We start from the raw sequence: 18,209 nt of genomic DNA on the forward strand, positions 1-18,209 counted from the left end.
TATTAGCATACTCATGCTCCCGATCCACTGATATGGGACAACGTTATCTGGAAACAATTCTAACGAGTAGTATCCATTTAATCCAAGGCGGGAAACAAAGTATAGATCTATTCCAAAACCAGAAAGGTTGACTCATCATTAAAACTCAGGAGAGTTGTGCAATATAAAAAGGATCAATTATTTCATAGCAGCAGAGTTCTTTTAGTCTATTTTTACCCCTAATAAAAATATACTTTTCTCTCACTACTTTTCTATGTCAAATACCACGTTTTCTCTTCTTTTTAAAAAATCGGAGCAAAAATTGTACATTTTAAAATAGATGCACTGTACAAATAAAATAAAAACCTAATTAACAGTCCAAAAATTTGACCAATTTTTTAAAAATACGGTCGAATTTTGGACCGAATTTTTAAAAATGCAATCGAAATATTTGACCGATACTGACAAGTACTAACGATGGTTTTCGCAAATAATACTATTAGATAATGAAACTGTTAACGTATTCAGTTCACTAGTTGGTACCCTTGTAAACCAAAAAAATTAGATGTCATATATTGAAAAAGAAAGACAATAAGGGGTTTCAGTTCTTCCCCGCCGGATTTACACATTTTTTTTACACATTCGGTAAAATAATTAAGAACCAATGAAATGCTTTTGACATTTTGCAAGAACTGAGCCCCCAAATAAAAAAAAAATTCACACTTTTTAGAAAGACGTTAATTTTAAAGATCCGAGCCAATGAAGTCGTTCCTGATTTCGTAACTTCATAATGAGTTATATAGCAACATTGAATACGTTGTAGTTATGACACAAGAAAAGGTTAATTGAATACGACACATCACAGGGCAACAACATTGTTGAGTTACGGAGAAACTTGCTTCTTCTGTTAAAGGCGAAAGTGACAGCAAAGATGAGGAACGTGTTGTGCTTCGACAAGAGCATACTCCTGCTTTGATTGAAGCAAATACTCCAGAGGAAAAAGAACAACGAATCGTTATGAGAAGAATTTTGAAAGGGTTTTGCCATGAATACAAAAAATTAAAGCATGATATTTCGTGTTTTTAAAACTCAATATGTGTGAAAAAGTGTAAAAAAAAAGTGTGAAACGAAAAAAAAACTTGACATGGTCAAGAGCTCCTACACTTTTTTTTTTACACTTTTTTTTTATGAAAAAATTTCGTGTTTTTGATTGGTTAATTTAAAAGTCAGAATGTGTAAAAAAAATGTGTAAATCCGGCGGGGAAGAACTGAAACCCCTTAATTTATTGAGAAAAAGATCCACAAATGTTTGAATAAAGAAACGCACAAGATGGTTTTACAGATGAAATACGAGACTAACCAACCCATACCAACTTATGGAGCTATTAGTTACACCTGTTATAGATAAACGCGTCTGCGCGGTACTTACCTATAAGATCTAATGTTAATAACGAGTAAAAAAAGATAAGAACGCAACATACCTTAATGAAGAAACAAGTCGTCCAGGTCAAACGTTACTATCTGTAAACTTTCAGTAAATCTATAGAAATATATTGATATTAATAGGAATGCGGGTGACTATAGCGATAAATTATACCTCAAAAAGAATGTAGTTCATTGTTGCAGCAAATCTAAATTGACTTGGTGTTACACAGGATAGGATCTTTCCCATAAATACGCTCCTTTTTTTTTCTTAATAAATATCTCTTCAGTTTAATCTTGACTAAAAATCTAGTTTCTTATTAAATTGTAATTGACTCCTTTGTGTTTCCCTCAACTTTCATACTTCTTGTTTATCTTAAGTCTCTACTTATCATATAACATTTAACTCAAAGTTCATATTTCACACTCGACTTGAGTCTCTTTATTATCAAAACCGTATATAAGATATTGTTTATATTTACATAATTACTTTTCTTTTTATTCTTGGCAATCAGTTTATTTTTATATTATTTACGCCCTCTTAAAATCATCGTTGATTATCTTCTTATCCTAAAAACTTTATATTATAATGTTTCTTAAGTTGACTTCCAGTCTGGAGCTCACTTTCATAGCTACTTTATTATTAACATCGATATTAATAACCTATATTCACTTTATCCATTAGGAACTATTACTAGTGTTTTAACATCATCTACCATGAACGCAGACACAACATTTACTATTCGTAAACTACATCGAACAGAGTTACATAACTGTAAAAGGTTACTTTTATGTTAATTTGGGGTATAAATTATTATACATACTATTTCAAGGTCATTTGTCAAAAAAAAAAACAGAAAAAAAGGACAATAGTTAAGAAAGAAAAACAATTTCAGGTTTATAAATAATGATTTTTTAAACTCAATAGATATTACGTACAGGAACGGTAAGCACAAACATAAAGTCCCTTCCAGTGCGCTTGATAGGTACTTCCAATGATCCCTTGACAATTCTTTGTTTTCTATAACTTGTATCTTTACAAGATGGAAAAATGGGGAAACTAGAAAGAAAGTTTTTAAGAAGGAGGGTGATTTCAGAAAAAGTGTTTGTAGTGATTTGTCGAGTGGCAAAAGTTTGGACATAATACCCGCGGCCTTTAGTACTAAAAACATCTTTTTTGTAATATAAATACTATAATACAACCGTCAATACTTTGTCATAGAGACATTGTCATGAACCGCCTATGTTTCAGTTGCATATAATCATGAGAAATGTCTCAGACCATTATTGAAACCCAACCAGCCCATTGATCTTGTTCCACCTGTTCCCTGTTCTCTGTCTCCTGTCACACATGTCACTGTCAAACGTCAGTATTGTGTCCTGTCTAACGTCTCTGTTGCAAATAATGTATCTCCGTTATCCCTTGTCCTTGTAGAACCCATTTAACATACGTTTCCTTTGTACCTCTGCCTTTGAACTTTCTTGTAAAATATTAGTAATATCAGCCCATGTTATCCTATGTATGTATCCCCGAAATTATCTGTATCCATGCCCGCTATTCCAAACAAAGTCCCAAACTCATATGACTTATAATTTTTCTCTGTAAATATGAACCCCGAACCCTTGTTTACCCGACCTGTCAATTAATATAAATAACAGCACGTTTATTTTTTTTTTATTTTTGTGTTCAAGATCTTATCTATTTTTACTGTTTCTTTGAACAACCTTTTTCTACTGTCATACTTTTATATATATATAAATCAATACTAATCGATATACAATTCTGTTTCTCCTGTACTCACCTTAATAATCATTTTGTTCTGCTCTTGCCCCGCCCCGCTCCTAACAGTATTATATAATATACAACATTTTTTTTAGGTATCTTCAATTATTTAAAGATAAAACATGAGAATAATCAAGTATTCATATTTGAGAAGTGGTCGACAACGGTCACCGAGGGAAGTTTAGTCAAGCCGCATACTTCATTAACAATCTGAGCATTCAATTCGCGCTGTTCAAGTAGCTCGTGGTAAATAGTAGCTAACATCTCGAAGAGGAGATTCCAATTCGCACGCAATTGCCAGGTAGTTGGAACATAGGCAGATCGTACTTCCACAAGCTTCCACTTACCCGATTTTGAGAGTGTCATTTTTGTAAGAGTTAGTGTTTGCTTGATCACCTGAACACCGAATGCGCACTTTTTTGTGATTGATTCGATACTGGCATTCTTATTTTGTTTAATGGTATTAAGTAATGAATTGCTGCATTCAACTAAGAGTTTTAAAGTATCATCCAATGAGTGATTTACCACCTCTTTCTCAAATCCACTGCTACATTCGACAAAAAATTCTTCGTTACTGGTCATGGTGTTTTTCCCCAATGCATCCGCATATTTTTTGTCAACTAAGCTAATCACAAAATCATTATTTTCCAGTACAGCCATGTCTTGTGTTTCCAAGCCCTTTTCGCACCAGCAGAACTCAATAAATTGTCTTTCTTGACTGAAGTACTTGAACATTGGAACTATGTATTTTACGAATGGTGTTCTTTCATGGTTATTGGTACTAGATAATGGCTGTTTGCAATTTGAAGTAAAATCAGTGAGGGTGTAGCTTATTATATCCATTAAGGTACGAGTTGAACCGGTAGAGTTTAATCGAATCTTACTGTTCCATAGCATTCTCACAATGTCCTTTTCATCCGCATTCATGGCCTCGTTGATGAAATCCCTGACACCAGGAAATATATCAAATGAAGCTAATCGGTGTCTATCCTCGGCGTACCTTTTGTAATCCTCCATTGCTTCCCCAATTTTATTGTTATTTGAATTGATCAGAAACTCCATTGCAATGTCACAGAAATCATCAATCGCCTCTCGGTCAGACTTTTGTATTTTCGGCTTATTTGGACAAGTCAGATACGCGGTTGGATGGAATATTGTGAATCTCTTTTTATTTTTATCCAAGGTACAGGTCTGAAATGGCAAAAAATAATTAGTCTTGCGTTTCATCATTTAATTTATTCACATTACCTTCTTTATAGGTCTTGACGATGAACTTTGACTTGTTAAAGTCTGAGGTGAGTGGTGGTTTGGGGTATCTGTCGTTTCTGGGGTTGTTGAAGCCTGAGATGAGTGATGACTTGTTGAAGCTTGAGTCGAGCGAGGATTGGTTTTATTGGTATATTCTTGCTCAAATTCATGAAGACCTTGTCTTGTAAAAGTTGCTCCAAGAAGCTGGGCTTGCAAGTAGGTGTTGTTTCGTTCTTGCGCCACCTTTCGTGCATTTACTCTTGGCTGATTGGCTTCAACTTCCTTATTAAACGCTTTAAGGAATTATCCTTCGTTTTTCTTTTTGAAAAATAACTGTATACTTTTCGAATAAATTCTTTGATATCGATTGGTAGTACGAACGAGCCATCAACTTTTGTTAAATTACACAACGCTGTTTTTATGTCGTTATATACGTTTTGAAGGTCCTCTACCAACATTACATCTTCTTGAAGCCCATGCATTATAGAATTCATGTCCTCAAACGTAGCCACTGAACCTGTCGACAGGTAATCGCGTTTGATAGCCTTTTTTCGTATATCTTCAATAATATAGTACTCCTTGTCAGCTTAGTTTGAAAACGTTTGTATTGCATCACCATGATATAAAACGTAAGCTTCATTCCTTTGTTGCGAGAAGAAAAAATAAATGACTATACAGAGAAAAAAATTTACATGTTCGTGATAAACGTACCAACTGCCAATGCCAACAAGCTACCATTCAAATCCTCTTCATCACAAAGCTTTTTTCCAAATCTTGCCAACTTCATCATATCATTATGCAACTGGATAGTATTGCTACTGCTATCGCTGATCTTCACCTCACAGCATCCAAAATTGTAATCAATGGTTCTTTGTTTTAAAATAACCATCTCTGCATCTGGGCGTTCATCCTCTGTACTAGTACTACGTGTAATTGTCCTAAGGAGAACTATATTGAGCTTACATATTTATTAAAGACAATACAGCAATATTTACCACATAAAATTATGATCTGTATCATTACCATTTAACATCCCATTTAATATTGGATCCAAAAACTTTGTTATCAATTCAGTCTCTTTGATTGTATGATTTAACAAGGGTTCATCAGGAAGCTTATCCATACTACACAGAGTAATAACAGATATCAGTATATATTTCACTTGAGTTACAATTAACAATCCTTACTAAGCTAAAAAAATGTCTAATATCTTGGCATCCAGATCATCTGCTGCTTTGTAAATATCAAATATCTGACACTTTATGTACTTTCGACTTGAATGTTCGATTATCTAAAGTTATCCAATTTGTTAAAAGTAGTGCATCAAATTATCAAGCATAATATCGAAACTTACAGCCATCGTATTTCCCAATTCTGTCAATAACTTTCCTTCAACCCTCAATTCCAATTCCAAGAACTCCTTTTTTAAATCATTATGGTAGCATACCAAATTCTTGTTTCGAATACAAGACAACATTTCTTCAAAATGTTGTTTCTTCACAAGCAAAAGAATATGATCCAAGGCCCTAGAAGTTGTGTTTTAATTAGTGTAAAAGAAATGAGCATAACATACATATACATACAATAATTGCTGTAGGTTTCTATTTATAAGAAGTCCTGGACTTTCTGCTAATGTTTGTGCTTCTTCCCGGATTACATAAAATCCTTCGATTATATTGTAACCATTACTTGCTTTTTCGTGCACTTCTTCCATATCTCCCGTATCTTCCGTATCTCCCGTATCTTCTGTGTCTTCTACACTACCACCATTGTTGCGAATGATTCTGCCTCTGGCACTTCTTCCAGCCACCAAAACCCCAGTCTCCAGTGTTCTGTTGCTCTCAATTTGAACACCTCTCTCCAGTCTTGCTTCTGCATAGAACTGCAATATAAATTGCAAAAGTGTTGACTCGCGTTTGGTTTTCAAATTGTTTTATAAACAATTTGGTTTAGTCTTTATGACCATCCACAAATTGCGCGAGTGAGGCGTGATTCTTGGTTCCTTTCAAATAGTCTCTAATACCTGCAGGAAATACTACGCTTAATTCATTCATTCTTCCTCAATGCAAATTTTACTTACTTGTAGAAATAGAAGACATTCTTTTAGCGAATTAGAATAATGAAGAGGTACAGTGCTTCAACTGCCATTTGGACACTTTTTTGAAATCATTGGTTGGAAGTTAGAAACCAATTGCACTACAAAATTTTCCAGCAGTTTATTCGCACCTTAAACGGATACCGGCGGTACTGGCAATATTTTTGACGAGCAAGTTTAGGAAGCGCCGGGTTACTTTGAGGATATATCATTTCCCTTAACAGATTTGACAAATCTTCCAAAATGTATAAAACACCAGGACATTCAGGTTGAAGCAAGATTTTCAGCCGACACCGAGACGAAAGAGGCTGATCTGAAGAAGGAGAGAGTTCTTCAGTATGATATCTATTCACTCGAAGATTGTGAGCGTTGGTTTTAGAAAAGCTTATAAAACCAATGCAAGCAGCTCTAGCAGCCAAGATCAATTATGGCACTGCTAGCAAATGGAAAAAGACATACAAAGGAAGACCTTAGAAAAACCCCGGTTAAAAAAAATACCCAACAAAACGCTTGATATACCTACCGGTAAGCTAAACGAAACCCATAAAACTCATTTAGTCAATTACTTTTGATGAAGATTCGACGGCAACAATCCAAAACGTAGTAGAAAAATTGGACTTAATTCGGATGAGTACAGTGGAAGATACACTAAAGTGTAATTGTCAGGAACGAGGCTAGGATTATATTATAGCAATTATATCCGAAGATACCTACTAGTTATACAAAGACAAAAGGAGAATGGTTTACGAAGTATTTAATAATAGTAATTGATTATTCAAGGAAGGGGAAGGAATACAAAAAAATCAACATGGAACGGGGGAGTATTTATATCTTTTCAGATAACATGGGTTTGCATTTAAGAATGTCTTGGCTTACTTAATTAGTCTTAGTGTTGGTTTCAGCTTACGCGGCCGAAACCCATGAGTCATAATTACTGATTGCTTGGCGTCGGAGATACTTGGAAACGAGTCATGACTACTAATCTCTTGGAAGTGGGGGCTCATTGCATGGATAGTCTTGGAAGGTCCTAGAAGGTTCTGGACACTGGCATTGTTGAATCTCAGCGTGAGATTCCAGAACATTCCAGTAGTCGGGGATTCGTGGTCAGGGGCAAAGTGCTAAGTACGTGGTTTATGACAGTAATCTTGCTGCATAATTATGAGCTCTATCATTTCAGGAACATGAATTGAACCATTTTCCATAATACAGTGCTTCCACTCTCATTTTACCGAATGTTTGAAAACTCCGCCCACTTTTTGAAAATAATTGACCGGGAAAAAGAGACTAAATTGCCCAGCTTTTTGAAACTAAATTAAATAGCTTTTTTAAAATAAAATAACCACTTTTTACAAATAACTTAACCTACTTTTTGTATTTTAAATATTTCTTTTAAAAAACATTTTCACTACGAAAATGGTAGAGGCGATATTGTAGACAATTCTGAAGATGAACCAGACGCTTACTTGGTCGAGCCTTCATTTCGTTCTACCAATTTGACGAATTTGAAAAAATACATAAAAAACAAAAAGATACCGATCGAAGATGAGGCAAATGACGTTGAAATGAAGGAAGCACCAACAAAAAAAGAAAGATTCTCTACGTACAACACCTATTCAGATGACGACCACAAAAGATATTTCTATTTTATTAAGGAGAAACTCATGACTCCCTCTCAAGCAGCTAAAGCTGCCAATGTTCAATATGAAACTGCTCGAAAATGGAAAACGATCTACGAAAAAAACCACGACGAGGGTATTCCTCTTAAGAAAACGAATCGCGTAAACAAGCCTGTGAGTAAATTGAATGAAGAGCATAAGATCTTTATACAAAACTTTTTTGACAAAAATAAAATAGCTGTTATACAAAACGCTGTTGAGAGCTTGACAAAGAACTCTGAGGGCTTGGAAAATAAGAAGAGTAGAGTTGCTGAGTTTATGAGGAAAGACTGCAACCTTACTATAAAAGTGGTTACTGGCCATCCTAAGCGAAGAAACGGCAGCGATACGTTAGACAAACGTGCCCAGTTCGTAAAAGAGTGAACTGAGAAGGGAATGTTTTTTATGCATAACTGTGTGTTTATTGACGAGTCTGGCTTCGACATTAACATGCGCCGCTCAAGAGGTTGGTCAACGCGACGAAATCAAGCAGTTATTGTAAACACCCTCTGCAAGAGCCGTCTCGCATACCATTATCGGTGCTATTATAGCATACAGTATTTATATATAACTTTAAGAGATACAGGAAATGCGAAGAAGAGAAGGATCGAGGGTGCCCAGAAGCGGAAAACGACTGATGCGGCAGTTAAAGCAATTCCTAAGGGAACTACAACTAGATATTATTTTCAGTTTATTAGTGACACAATGGATATTATGGATGAGTATGACTACATGAAGGGATTTCATCTTGTAATGGATAACGCTCCTATCCATGTTAAAGCTGTTGTCGATCCTATAATCATCAAGAGGGTTTATATACCCGTGTATCTTCCTCCCTATTCTCCAGAGCTTAATCCCATAGAGCAGTTTTGAAAAGTGTTGAAGGATAGAGTCAGAAGAAACAAGTCGAATAATGTAGAAGATCTCACCTCACGAATTGTCGAAGGAAGCGAAGATGTTCCAGTTGAACATTTGAAGAATTTCATTAAACATTCCATAAACTGTTTCCCTACATGCTTAAAGAATCTTCGCAATTTATTTGACTAGAAATTGGTCAAACCATTTGTAAAATGTGATCAATTTATTTTCTTCGCACAAGTGTGCAATTTTGTTCAAAATTTTAGTAACTTGAGAGTGGAAGCACTGTATGTACCTCTCTAATATGATTTTCATTTTTGGAGACAAATAGCAATTCCCTTTGGTCGTACTCCTAAAGACAAACTGACGAGGTTTAAAAAACCACCTGTCAATATTGACCATCAGGCAATCAGAACAAAATTTACCGCCGCCCCTACCCTGGTTACATCCGAGTAAACCAGTAATACGACATTTGAAGGTGAACAATCGTCTTTTGCTTAGAGACCACAAGTATAAAACATATATAGGGAATCAAGCATCAGGTAGCCTGAGGAACAAAGGGAAAAGGCCAACAGAAAACGCCTATGGTTCTGATCCTTTGGCACCAACAATGCTTCTTTACGGTAACCTGGTGGTCAATTTTTAGACCGCCATTTCTTTCAATAGCCTTCTTTCCTTTTTGAAAGTTTTGCACCGAAAACTCCCTTCAGAATCCACACCATCAAACTCGATCTTTTCCGACAGAATCTCCACCTCGTTTATGTCATAAAAGACCTGATCTTGGGTAGGATCTGAATCAATAAACGCATCTTCATTATCGTCATTGGAAATGAATACAGCTTCTTCAAGTCGAGATAGTTACGCATACAGAGCGTTCAACAATCCAAAAGGAAGTAGTTTGTAACTGTGATTTCCGAAATGTGTGCCAACAGTTAATTTAGGCACACTCGTCTCTTCTACTTCAATGGCATAAAACCCTTTGAGCATATCACACGAGGAAAACCAATTGATACCAGACAGCGTTTCGATCACATCGACTACAGAAGGTAAAGGCCAGGTGTCTCGTTTAGTTACTGCATTCAGACTCGAAAAGTTGACGATCAACCGCTTTTGCCCATTTGCCTTTTTGACATAACGACAAGGAAAGCTCCAACCTCCATATGCCGCATTGTTTAACGAATGCGAAATAGGGATAAGGATCCTAGCTTCAATCATTTTTCTTAATATCTTCCGTCATATATTCCCGTTCTGAAAAGGAGAGAAAATGGTAAGGTCGATTATAGATTGGAGCAGCGTCACCAGTTTCGACGCAAAACTTGACTAAATTGGTGATTTTAAGATCATCATACTCGGTACCGAAACTAGTGGGGTGTTTTTCTAGCATCTCAATGACCTTGCGCTTTTCTTCTTCATCCAACAAGACATTTTGTAAGATGTTCTTGCAAAGCGGACCTAACTTAGGAAAGGGAGAGTAGTGAGCTTGTTTATCCGATTTGTCTTCAGCTAACATGGAGAACTCCTTTTCGATGACCTTTTCTTCGGTAGGTACTAATAAGAAAAATTCTTCTTCGTCATTTTCCTTGAGCTCGTAATCGTCCGGAATGTCAGATTCGTCTGAAAAATCATCATCATCCTGATCTCTTTCCTTTACAGATAAGTTGCTTTTCTTGGTGTACCAAACGTCGATAGGTATTTTGCCCACAGTGGTGGAGATGTAAAAACTGTGATCGGTCCAATCATTTCCGATCCTGAAATCATGCATCCCATGACGACCCAAGATGAAATCATATTGATTTCTCACGTCATAGCAATATGCATCGACGTTTACAACTGCAAGATTCGATAGTTCTACCCGAAGACCTCTGACCTTTCCCAACGGGGACCTGGCTACACCATCAGTTGTTTTGCATGGAAAACAAAATAAAAAATAAACCAAAAGTGATACTGTTAGAACTTGGATACCACTTTATTATGGACGAAAAAATATAATTAAAAAACATATTAAAATGTATTCAAAAATTGTTTTCAAAAATTGTCTTGATGGTCTATGAGAAAAACTATGGACATTTACATAAAGAACTGGGAGAGTTATAGGGAGAATATTAAGCGCCTTATTGGATCATGATGTAATAACCTGGTGATAATAAATAATTAACATCTTCAAATTTAGTCCTTCCATAACGAGTATACAAATATTAGTCAGAGGGATCAACAGTTATAATATTAAATGACAAGAGTAATATCTGTGCTCAGGATCTATTAATATTCTATAGTCCAGGCCCATTCGATTGTATTGCTTTTGCAGAATAAATATTTACTCGCCACAGGGATGTGCCCCGTGTACAGACTCCAACGGTAGGATGAGAACAAGTGGGGTAATGCGTGATTCATGATTAACTTTTATATTTATTATCCATCCATAATGTGATGTGACAATTAACTTTATTATTGGATGACTTCCAAAATGCAAAATAGAATTAAATAGAATAGACTTAATTTTTTGGGTTGTGTAACGTGGAATTAACCTTAAATTTCACCGCTTAAATTTTTGAAGTTAATTCGACCCCCCTACCCCCCCCCCGAATTAAAAAAAATTAACAAAAAAATCATCTTTCTATTAAATAATACTATAGTTGATGAAACGAAGACAGAAAATGTGATACATGCTCTCTGAGCCACGCTTTATTTTTCCTTTTTTCAATAAACAAATATGTCCCTTTCTTCCCTATATCTTTCTAGCTAAGCTAAACCTATTCAATTTTTTTTTTTTTTTTTTCCTGGGTGGGATACTAAATTATTGGTCTTTTCCAAACAAACGTCTATACCAAGGGCGGGCATGTATCACATTTTCTGTCTTCGTTTCATCAACTATAGTATTGTTTGTCGTTCCTAATACAATTCCAGTTGATTCCACTCCGACATCCAATGTGATACTGTTCTCCGTTGAAAAAATTGAATTGGTAATCTTGGTACTTGATGATTCTTGAGCCGTAGGCTTATAGTAATATTTCTCGAATGTATTGCTATTTAAGCTCCAGTTTGCATGTGTCTTAACATCCTGAATACTGTTACCCACTTGAACTGCTTTCGTACTTGATGCGGCCCGAATAGAATGAGGCTTGTATACCTTGGTGTCGATCCCCGCTTCTTGCATAGCTACCTTAACCCAGTTTGCCAGTGTTGAAGGACAAATCGATGATACCTTGGATTTTTCCTTGTCAATGTAAGCCAGATACAGAGTGTGCGCCTTTGACAGGCCTGACCTCAAATGAGCTGTTTTTTCCAAGAACCAAAAAAGTGTTGCCACTGGACACACATCCTCCATCTCCAATCTTCCAAGTTGTATGGATTTGACTTGACTTTCTTTTGGAGTTCTTACATGTATAATCGCACTCTCCAGAGTTGATAGCGTCTTTATCGAGCCGTCTCCTCTGAACCTCAGGGTAACATCCCTATATTGAAGACGTCCAATATCAGATCGAGGTCGCCACATTGTCGCCAGACAAAGCAAAAGCACTGATTTTTGTTGTAAATTTTGTAGCCCCAAACTAGTAGTATTGAAATACGTCAGCTTTATGTAATCCGTTAAAACTGTCATGTCCCATGTTTCCAGATCTTGTTGCGATGGTATTCTTATTTCTGACCTTCGTTTTGCTGCAAAAAAATCTTGTATAATAGGCTGTTTTGCAATAGGATCTTTTTCGGGATGAAGCTCCTTGAACACCGAAGCAATTGACGATCTTAACCCATTTAAGTATGTGTAGGAAAGTTGGTTGTTCTGTACCAAAAATTCCAATACGCTATTGACATTGTAATCTTCAGGATCTTTGTCTTCAGTCTTGCACCAATTCTTCCACCGTTTCCAACCATTGTCATATGCCTTGTGAGTTGCTGGTCTAATCGCCTTCTCCAAAAACCTTGCTGTTCTCTTCTTCATTCCTATTTTCTGTCTCACTTTGTTGATAGTAGCCAAGCGGCTAATTTCCATTTCTTGTTCTTCTGCATGATTATAGGAGGAGCTAGGTGTCTCAGGTTCAGGATCATAGGAAACCAAAATTGGGTTGGCCAATACGGAGTTACTAGTACTGCTCTTGTTATCTTCTCTTTCTTCATTTTCTGGATCACCTTTGGAATCAACTTCCATGGCGGATTCAAATACATTCCCTTCTTCATCCACCTTTGATGAAAGGCATCGGTTGCTTCTGCAGTTGGATCCGGAATTAAGCTCCAATATCTCTTTACTTGGTGATTGTGGTGTGAAGCAAAGGCATCGATCTTTAGTGGTCCCCATTGCTGCTGAATTTGTTGAAACATTTTCCTTGGAATTGTCGACTCGTATAACGGCATCTTCAGCCGACTCAACTTGTCCGCTGCTACATTTAGAACCCCCGGGATATGTTGATATTGAACTTCCAACTTGTACTTGTTGCAAAGTTCCTGAATCTTCAGTGCTAGATCCTGGAGAAAAACAGAAGTAGTCCCCCCTGCTTTTGTTGTATACTTCAATGCAGTCATGCTGTCCGAAAATATCCTTATTGTAGAGTTTTGGCATCTTACGGCATGGAGCTTTAAGGCAAAATATATTGTCTTCAACTCTCTGACATTGATTGATTTTTCTTTTTCCTCCTGAGTCCAAAATCCAGCTGTTGTTACCATAGGTGAACTCACTCCAAACCCTGTGTCTGAGGCATCGACATAGATTGTCACCTTTGCATCCTTCATCTGAATCTTGTGGATTGGTAGGCCATTCTTTAACACCATGAACTCCTGCCACCATTTCAGTTCTTCTTGGCTTAATTTTGACAAGTTGCATATGCTGTCCCATCTCTGGCGATTCCCCTTCAGACTCTTCGACAGGTCTCGCTGGAGATACCGTATGTGAAGCAAAGCCTCTCCAATTGCCGGTATTACTGAAGTCATCTTGCCAAGCAAGCTTGCTATCCACCTGCACGACCGAGGAACTTTCGAATTCTGAGCTTGTCTCACCCGTTGTATCAACTTCTTTATCTTCTGCTGCGGTACTGAAAGGGTCATCCTTTTTGTGTCGAATTGGAACCCCAGAAACTCCTGTGATTGCGATGGGGTCAGTATACTCTTCTCTCGATTTATCATAAATCCTAACGATTCCAAATGTTTGATTACTACCTTGCATAGATTCTCTGCTTCCATCTTTGATTTTGATAACAGGCAAATGTCGTCCAGATAATAAACCAGCCGAAAGCCTTGTTTCCTCAATGGTTCGATTGCATATCTCATCAACTTTGAGAATACTCTCGGTGCGACACTGAGTCCAAACGCTAGGGATCTGTATTGGTACACTACATTCTTGTTTTCGAATGTCAAGTATGGCCTGGATTGGGGGTGGATTGGGACCACTACATAAGCATCCTTGAGATCCAGTTTGCAAATGTAATCGTTCTTCTCTATTATATCCCGCAAGGCAGGAACACCCTCCATCTTGAAGTGGTTGCATTGTATGAACTGATTCAACTTCTGACAGTCCAGGATTGGTCTTCTCTTGTTCGGTTCTTGAATCGTAAACAGATTGGACAGAAATTGTTTGTTTTGGGTTGGTGACACCTCTATTATTCCTGCGGCTTGAAATTTCTTGACTGCTACATCCACTGCTTGCTGATCCTCCAACGACATCCTCATTCGATGAGATTTCCATGGAATTGGTTTCTTTGCAAATTGGAGCTGATAACCTTGGGATACAACTGATAATGGCCATGGATGAGGAGTGATTTCCTTCCACCTGTCTTGAAACTTGCTGAGTCGACCTCCTGGGTAAATTCCGTCTTCCGGAATAACGTAATGGTTGTTTGTGCTTTCTTGTTGATTTTGGCGTTCTTTTTGTTGATTTCGGCGTTCTTGCTCTTGATTTTGTTGCCTGAATTGTTGATGTTGATGTTGCTGATTCGGTTTTTGATGTTCCTGATTGAGTTGATGTTGTTGATGTTGTTGATGTTGTTGTATCTTCGCGAGTTGTTGATGCTGTCGATTGAGTTGTTGTAGTTGTTGTTGTAAATTTTGTTGAGCTTGAGCTTGTTGTTGAATTATTGGTTGGCTTCGTTGCTGGTTGCTGGAGGTGAGGTGTTGTCTTGTTGATGAGAGAAGGGGGCACCTCTTCCCCGTCCTCCTGGTTGAAAATGTTGACCTCTTCCACGGGATCCACTATGTCCATAAGTTCCTCCAAATCCTCTGAATCCTCCACGTCCAAAACTTCGTCCTCTAAAACTACCGCGTCCTCTCGTTCCATTGTACGCTGCTCCCCTGACGACCTGCTGTTCAAATCTTGCTTTGTTAAGCTCCTGTATGAATTCGGATCCAAAGGCGTTTCTTGATTTTCCCTCATCTTCTCCTGACGCCAAATGTTTAAGGGTGTTTGGTAGTTGTATATATTTGGTAGCCAAAGCCTTGGTTTCTCGGTCTTGCAAAGAAGCTGATCCCCAGCCATAGACTGATAGTTTTTGGACTTGCTCAATAGTATTTTTGAACATATCTCTGTCTTCTTCTGAGGCAAATTGAACTCTGTTCTGCAGGTATGATAATTGTTCAAAGATTTCTGTAGCTGCTCTTGCTTGGATTCTTGTATTTTCTGAGCCCTTATATAGGGTACTAACTGTTTGGAATACGTCCATTGTAGCCTTCTTAAGTTCTGGGATGAGTGGTTTATCGATTGATTCTCCAATTGTCCAGTATTCATCTTGATATTTTTGTATATGTCTTCTGTATCTTTTAAAGTTGTCTCGTAATTGTTGCGTATTATAGCTTTCCAATTCGGATGATATGACCAAAGGAAGGGGTGCTCCTTGTGATGCTTCCTCTGCGTTTCTCTGCTCTTCACGTCTGAATTCTTTAAATAATCGTTCAACGTCTTCTCGCGTGTATAATTGTTGTTGTTGTTGTTGCGATGATTCACCATGTTGTTGATGATTGATATTCTCCATAGTTACTCCACGATGCGCGGCTTAGAAAGATATAGGGAAGAAAGGGACATATTTGTTTATTGAAAAAAGGAAAAATAAAGCGTGGCTCAGAGAGCATGTATCACATTGGATGTCGGAGTGGAATCAACTGGAATTGTATTAGGAACGACAAACAATTCATTTCTGATAAACGCTAATAACATTCAGATAATAAATATAAGATCTATGGATAATATTTATCAAAACAGTTTATTTATTTGGCTCTTTTACGCTTCTGAGAACCGTCTTTTTTGCCCTTTCAGGAGAAGTAACAGTGAGTTGCTACTGTGTGATATATACACACTATATATCCAGCCTATAATCTACTTGACATTTAATAGCAACCCAGCACTGAAACATAAACCATTAACTGATCAAGATATTAATGTCTCCTTCCAATCCACGCTCCCATCTGATCTTCCCGGATAACAATCTATTTCAATCCTTCCTTATAAAAAGGATCCCCTTTTCCATTTAATAAAAAGATATCTAGTTTTAGTCTCAAATAATTTAACCGTTTATTTCTTGGAATATTTCATTTTTTATTTGAATTCTTATAAGTTATCTTTTTATTAATTTTTTTTTTATGTCTACAACCGACCCTACTGTTTCCACTACCTATTGTACCCCTGCTCTTGCTCCTGCTACTTCTCTGATAAACCCTGCCACCGGAAGGCTTCAAGACATATCTGACCAAGGCGATACGGAGATGAAAGACTGTATGTCTACAGCAATTGCTGCTAATGATTCCCAAAGCGCTTTGTATTGCTTGTACGATTCTGGTGCTCCTGAATCAGCTATCACTGCTCCTCACATGCAGGAACTTACACAACGTGCCATGCACATAAAAAATAATCAATTTGATGTTCATCAACATCCTTCCTCTCAACGTTCGCCTCCCAGGAGCCACATTGACGAAGCTCACACTCTTACGTCTCCTTTCGTCCAAGACGAGGACGTTTCATCTCCCCAATTAGTCCACAATAAGTCTAACATTACCATTAATGATGAGCCTGCTCCTCTCAACGATTCTACAAATTCTATCATTATTCCTGTCACTATTCAGGGCTATAAATGTTGGGCCTACGTCGACTCTGGCTCCAATTTCTCCTCTCTAAAGCCTTCTTTAGCTTCCAAATTGGGCATGACACCCTCCTTACCAAAACTTATTATACCACATACGACATCTTTGTCACAATCTAAAAGTCATACTATTTCTTTGGGCGATGCTAATAGCTCCATCGAGCGTATTGGTTTTATTGACAATGTTCATCTATTCTATAATAATCTTAACATCCATCATACCTTCGAAGTTTTTAATCTGAATAGTGAAGCTGATGTTTGCATTGGTACCGACCTTATGTCTAAAATGAACATTAACATCACTGGGCTCACTACTACATGGGACGAAAATAGTTTACCTACAATCGAGGACCCTATTGACCCATTACCCAACACACCTACATACGAATATTACGGTTCTATCACAGAACGATCCACATTCTTACAATCACTGGAGATCGTATTACATTCTAATGCTTCCATCGATCCTAAATCGGTTTGTACAGTACCTAACTCGGAAGTTACACTCCATTTCCCTGAGAACACAGTCATCTTCCGTAAACAATATCCATTACCCTTAGCCTATAAGTCTAAACTCAACGAACAAATTGAGGCTTGGCTCGAGGAGGAAACTATTACTTTAGCCGACGCTAACACACCTCATAATAATCCCATTCTTTTCGCAAAGAAGCGAGACATTGCAGGTAATTACGGCTCCGAAGTTCGAATCTGTGCCGACATGCGATTCCTCAATCAACATCTCATCGCCTCTAAATCTGATGCGTTTAGCTTACCTCGCATAGATGAGATCCATGAACAATTATCACATTGCTCCATTTTTACAGTTCTTGATTTAAAAAGCTGCTTTACTCGTTTTGCCATTGCTAAAGAATCCCAGCCATTCACAGCCTTCACCACACACACGGGACAATACGTCTTTCGAAAATGTTGTTTCGGCATAAAGACAGTACCATCATTTGTTCAGCGCATTATTTCCAATCTCTTTCGTGATTTGCCTACAGTCTTTGCCTACATTGACGATATCACAATCGGTACCCACACAACTGATCTAGTCGCACACGCCACTCTCGTCAAAGAGGTCATTACTCGACTGAATCAAGCAGGTCTAATTCTACAAT

At 37.4% G+C, this 18,209-nt stretch overlaps 3 protein-coding genes across 3 annotated transcripts; all 3 read right to left on the minus strand.

Moving 5' to 3' along the window:
• Nucleotides 1–1,967: 1,967 nt before the first annotated feature.
• Nucleotides 1,968–2,870, minus strand: EV154DRAFT_52044 (uncharacterized protein). Its single transcript, XM_051602825.1, has 2 exons — nucleotides 2,226–2,870; nucleotides 1,968–2,174 (listed from the first exon to the last, which is right to left on the minus strand). The coding sequence occupies exons 1-2, from the start codon at nucleotides 2,571–2,573 to the stop codon at nucleotides 2,076–2,078; spliced, it is 447 nt and encodes a 148-aa protein (XP_051452859.1). The 5' UTR covers nucleotides 2,574–2,870; the 3' UTR covers nucleotides 1,968–2,075.
• A 171-nt stretch (nucleotides 2,871–3,041) lies between these two features.
• Nucleotides 3,042–4,852, minus strand: EV154DRAFT_52000 (uncharacterized protein). The gene is made up of 3 exons (XM_051602777.1): nucleotides 4,609–4,852; nucleotides 4,433–4,525; nucleotides 3,042–4,375 (listed from the first exon to the last, which is right to left on the minus strand). Exons 1-3 carry the CDS (start codon nucleotides 4,684–4,686, stop codon nucleotides 3,317–3,319), a joined length of 1,230 nt encoding a protein of 409 aa, XP_051452860.1. The 5' UTR covers nucleotides 4,687–4,852; the 3' UTR covers nucleotides 3,042–3,316.
• EV154DRAFT_51958 (uncharacterized protein) lies at nucleotides 4,805–6,007 on the minus strand. The gene is made up of 5 exons (XM_051602739.1): nucleotides 5,787–6,007; nucleotides 5,620–5,723; nucleotides 5,456–5,556; nucleotides 5,144–5,344; nucleotides 4,805–5,074 (listed from the first exon to the last, which is right to left on the minus strand). Exons 1-5 carry the CDS (start codon nucleotides 5,907–5,909, stop codon nucleotides 4,923–4,925), a joined length of 681 nt encoding a protein of 226 aa, XP_051452861.1. The 5' UTR covers nucleotides 5,910–6,007; the 3' UTR covers nucleotides 4,805–4,922.
• Between the last annotated feature and the right edge of the window lie 12,202 nt (nucleotides 6,008–18,209).

The sequence above is a fragment of the Mucor mucedo genome (assembly GCF_025094135.1).
Source record: "Mucor mucedo strain NRRL 3635 chromosome Unknown EV154scaffold_130, whole genome shotgun sequence".
Classification (NCBI taxonomy): domain Eukaryota; kingdom Fungi; phylum Mucoromycota; class Mucoromycetes; order Mucorales; family Mucoraceae; genus Mucor; species Mucor mucedo.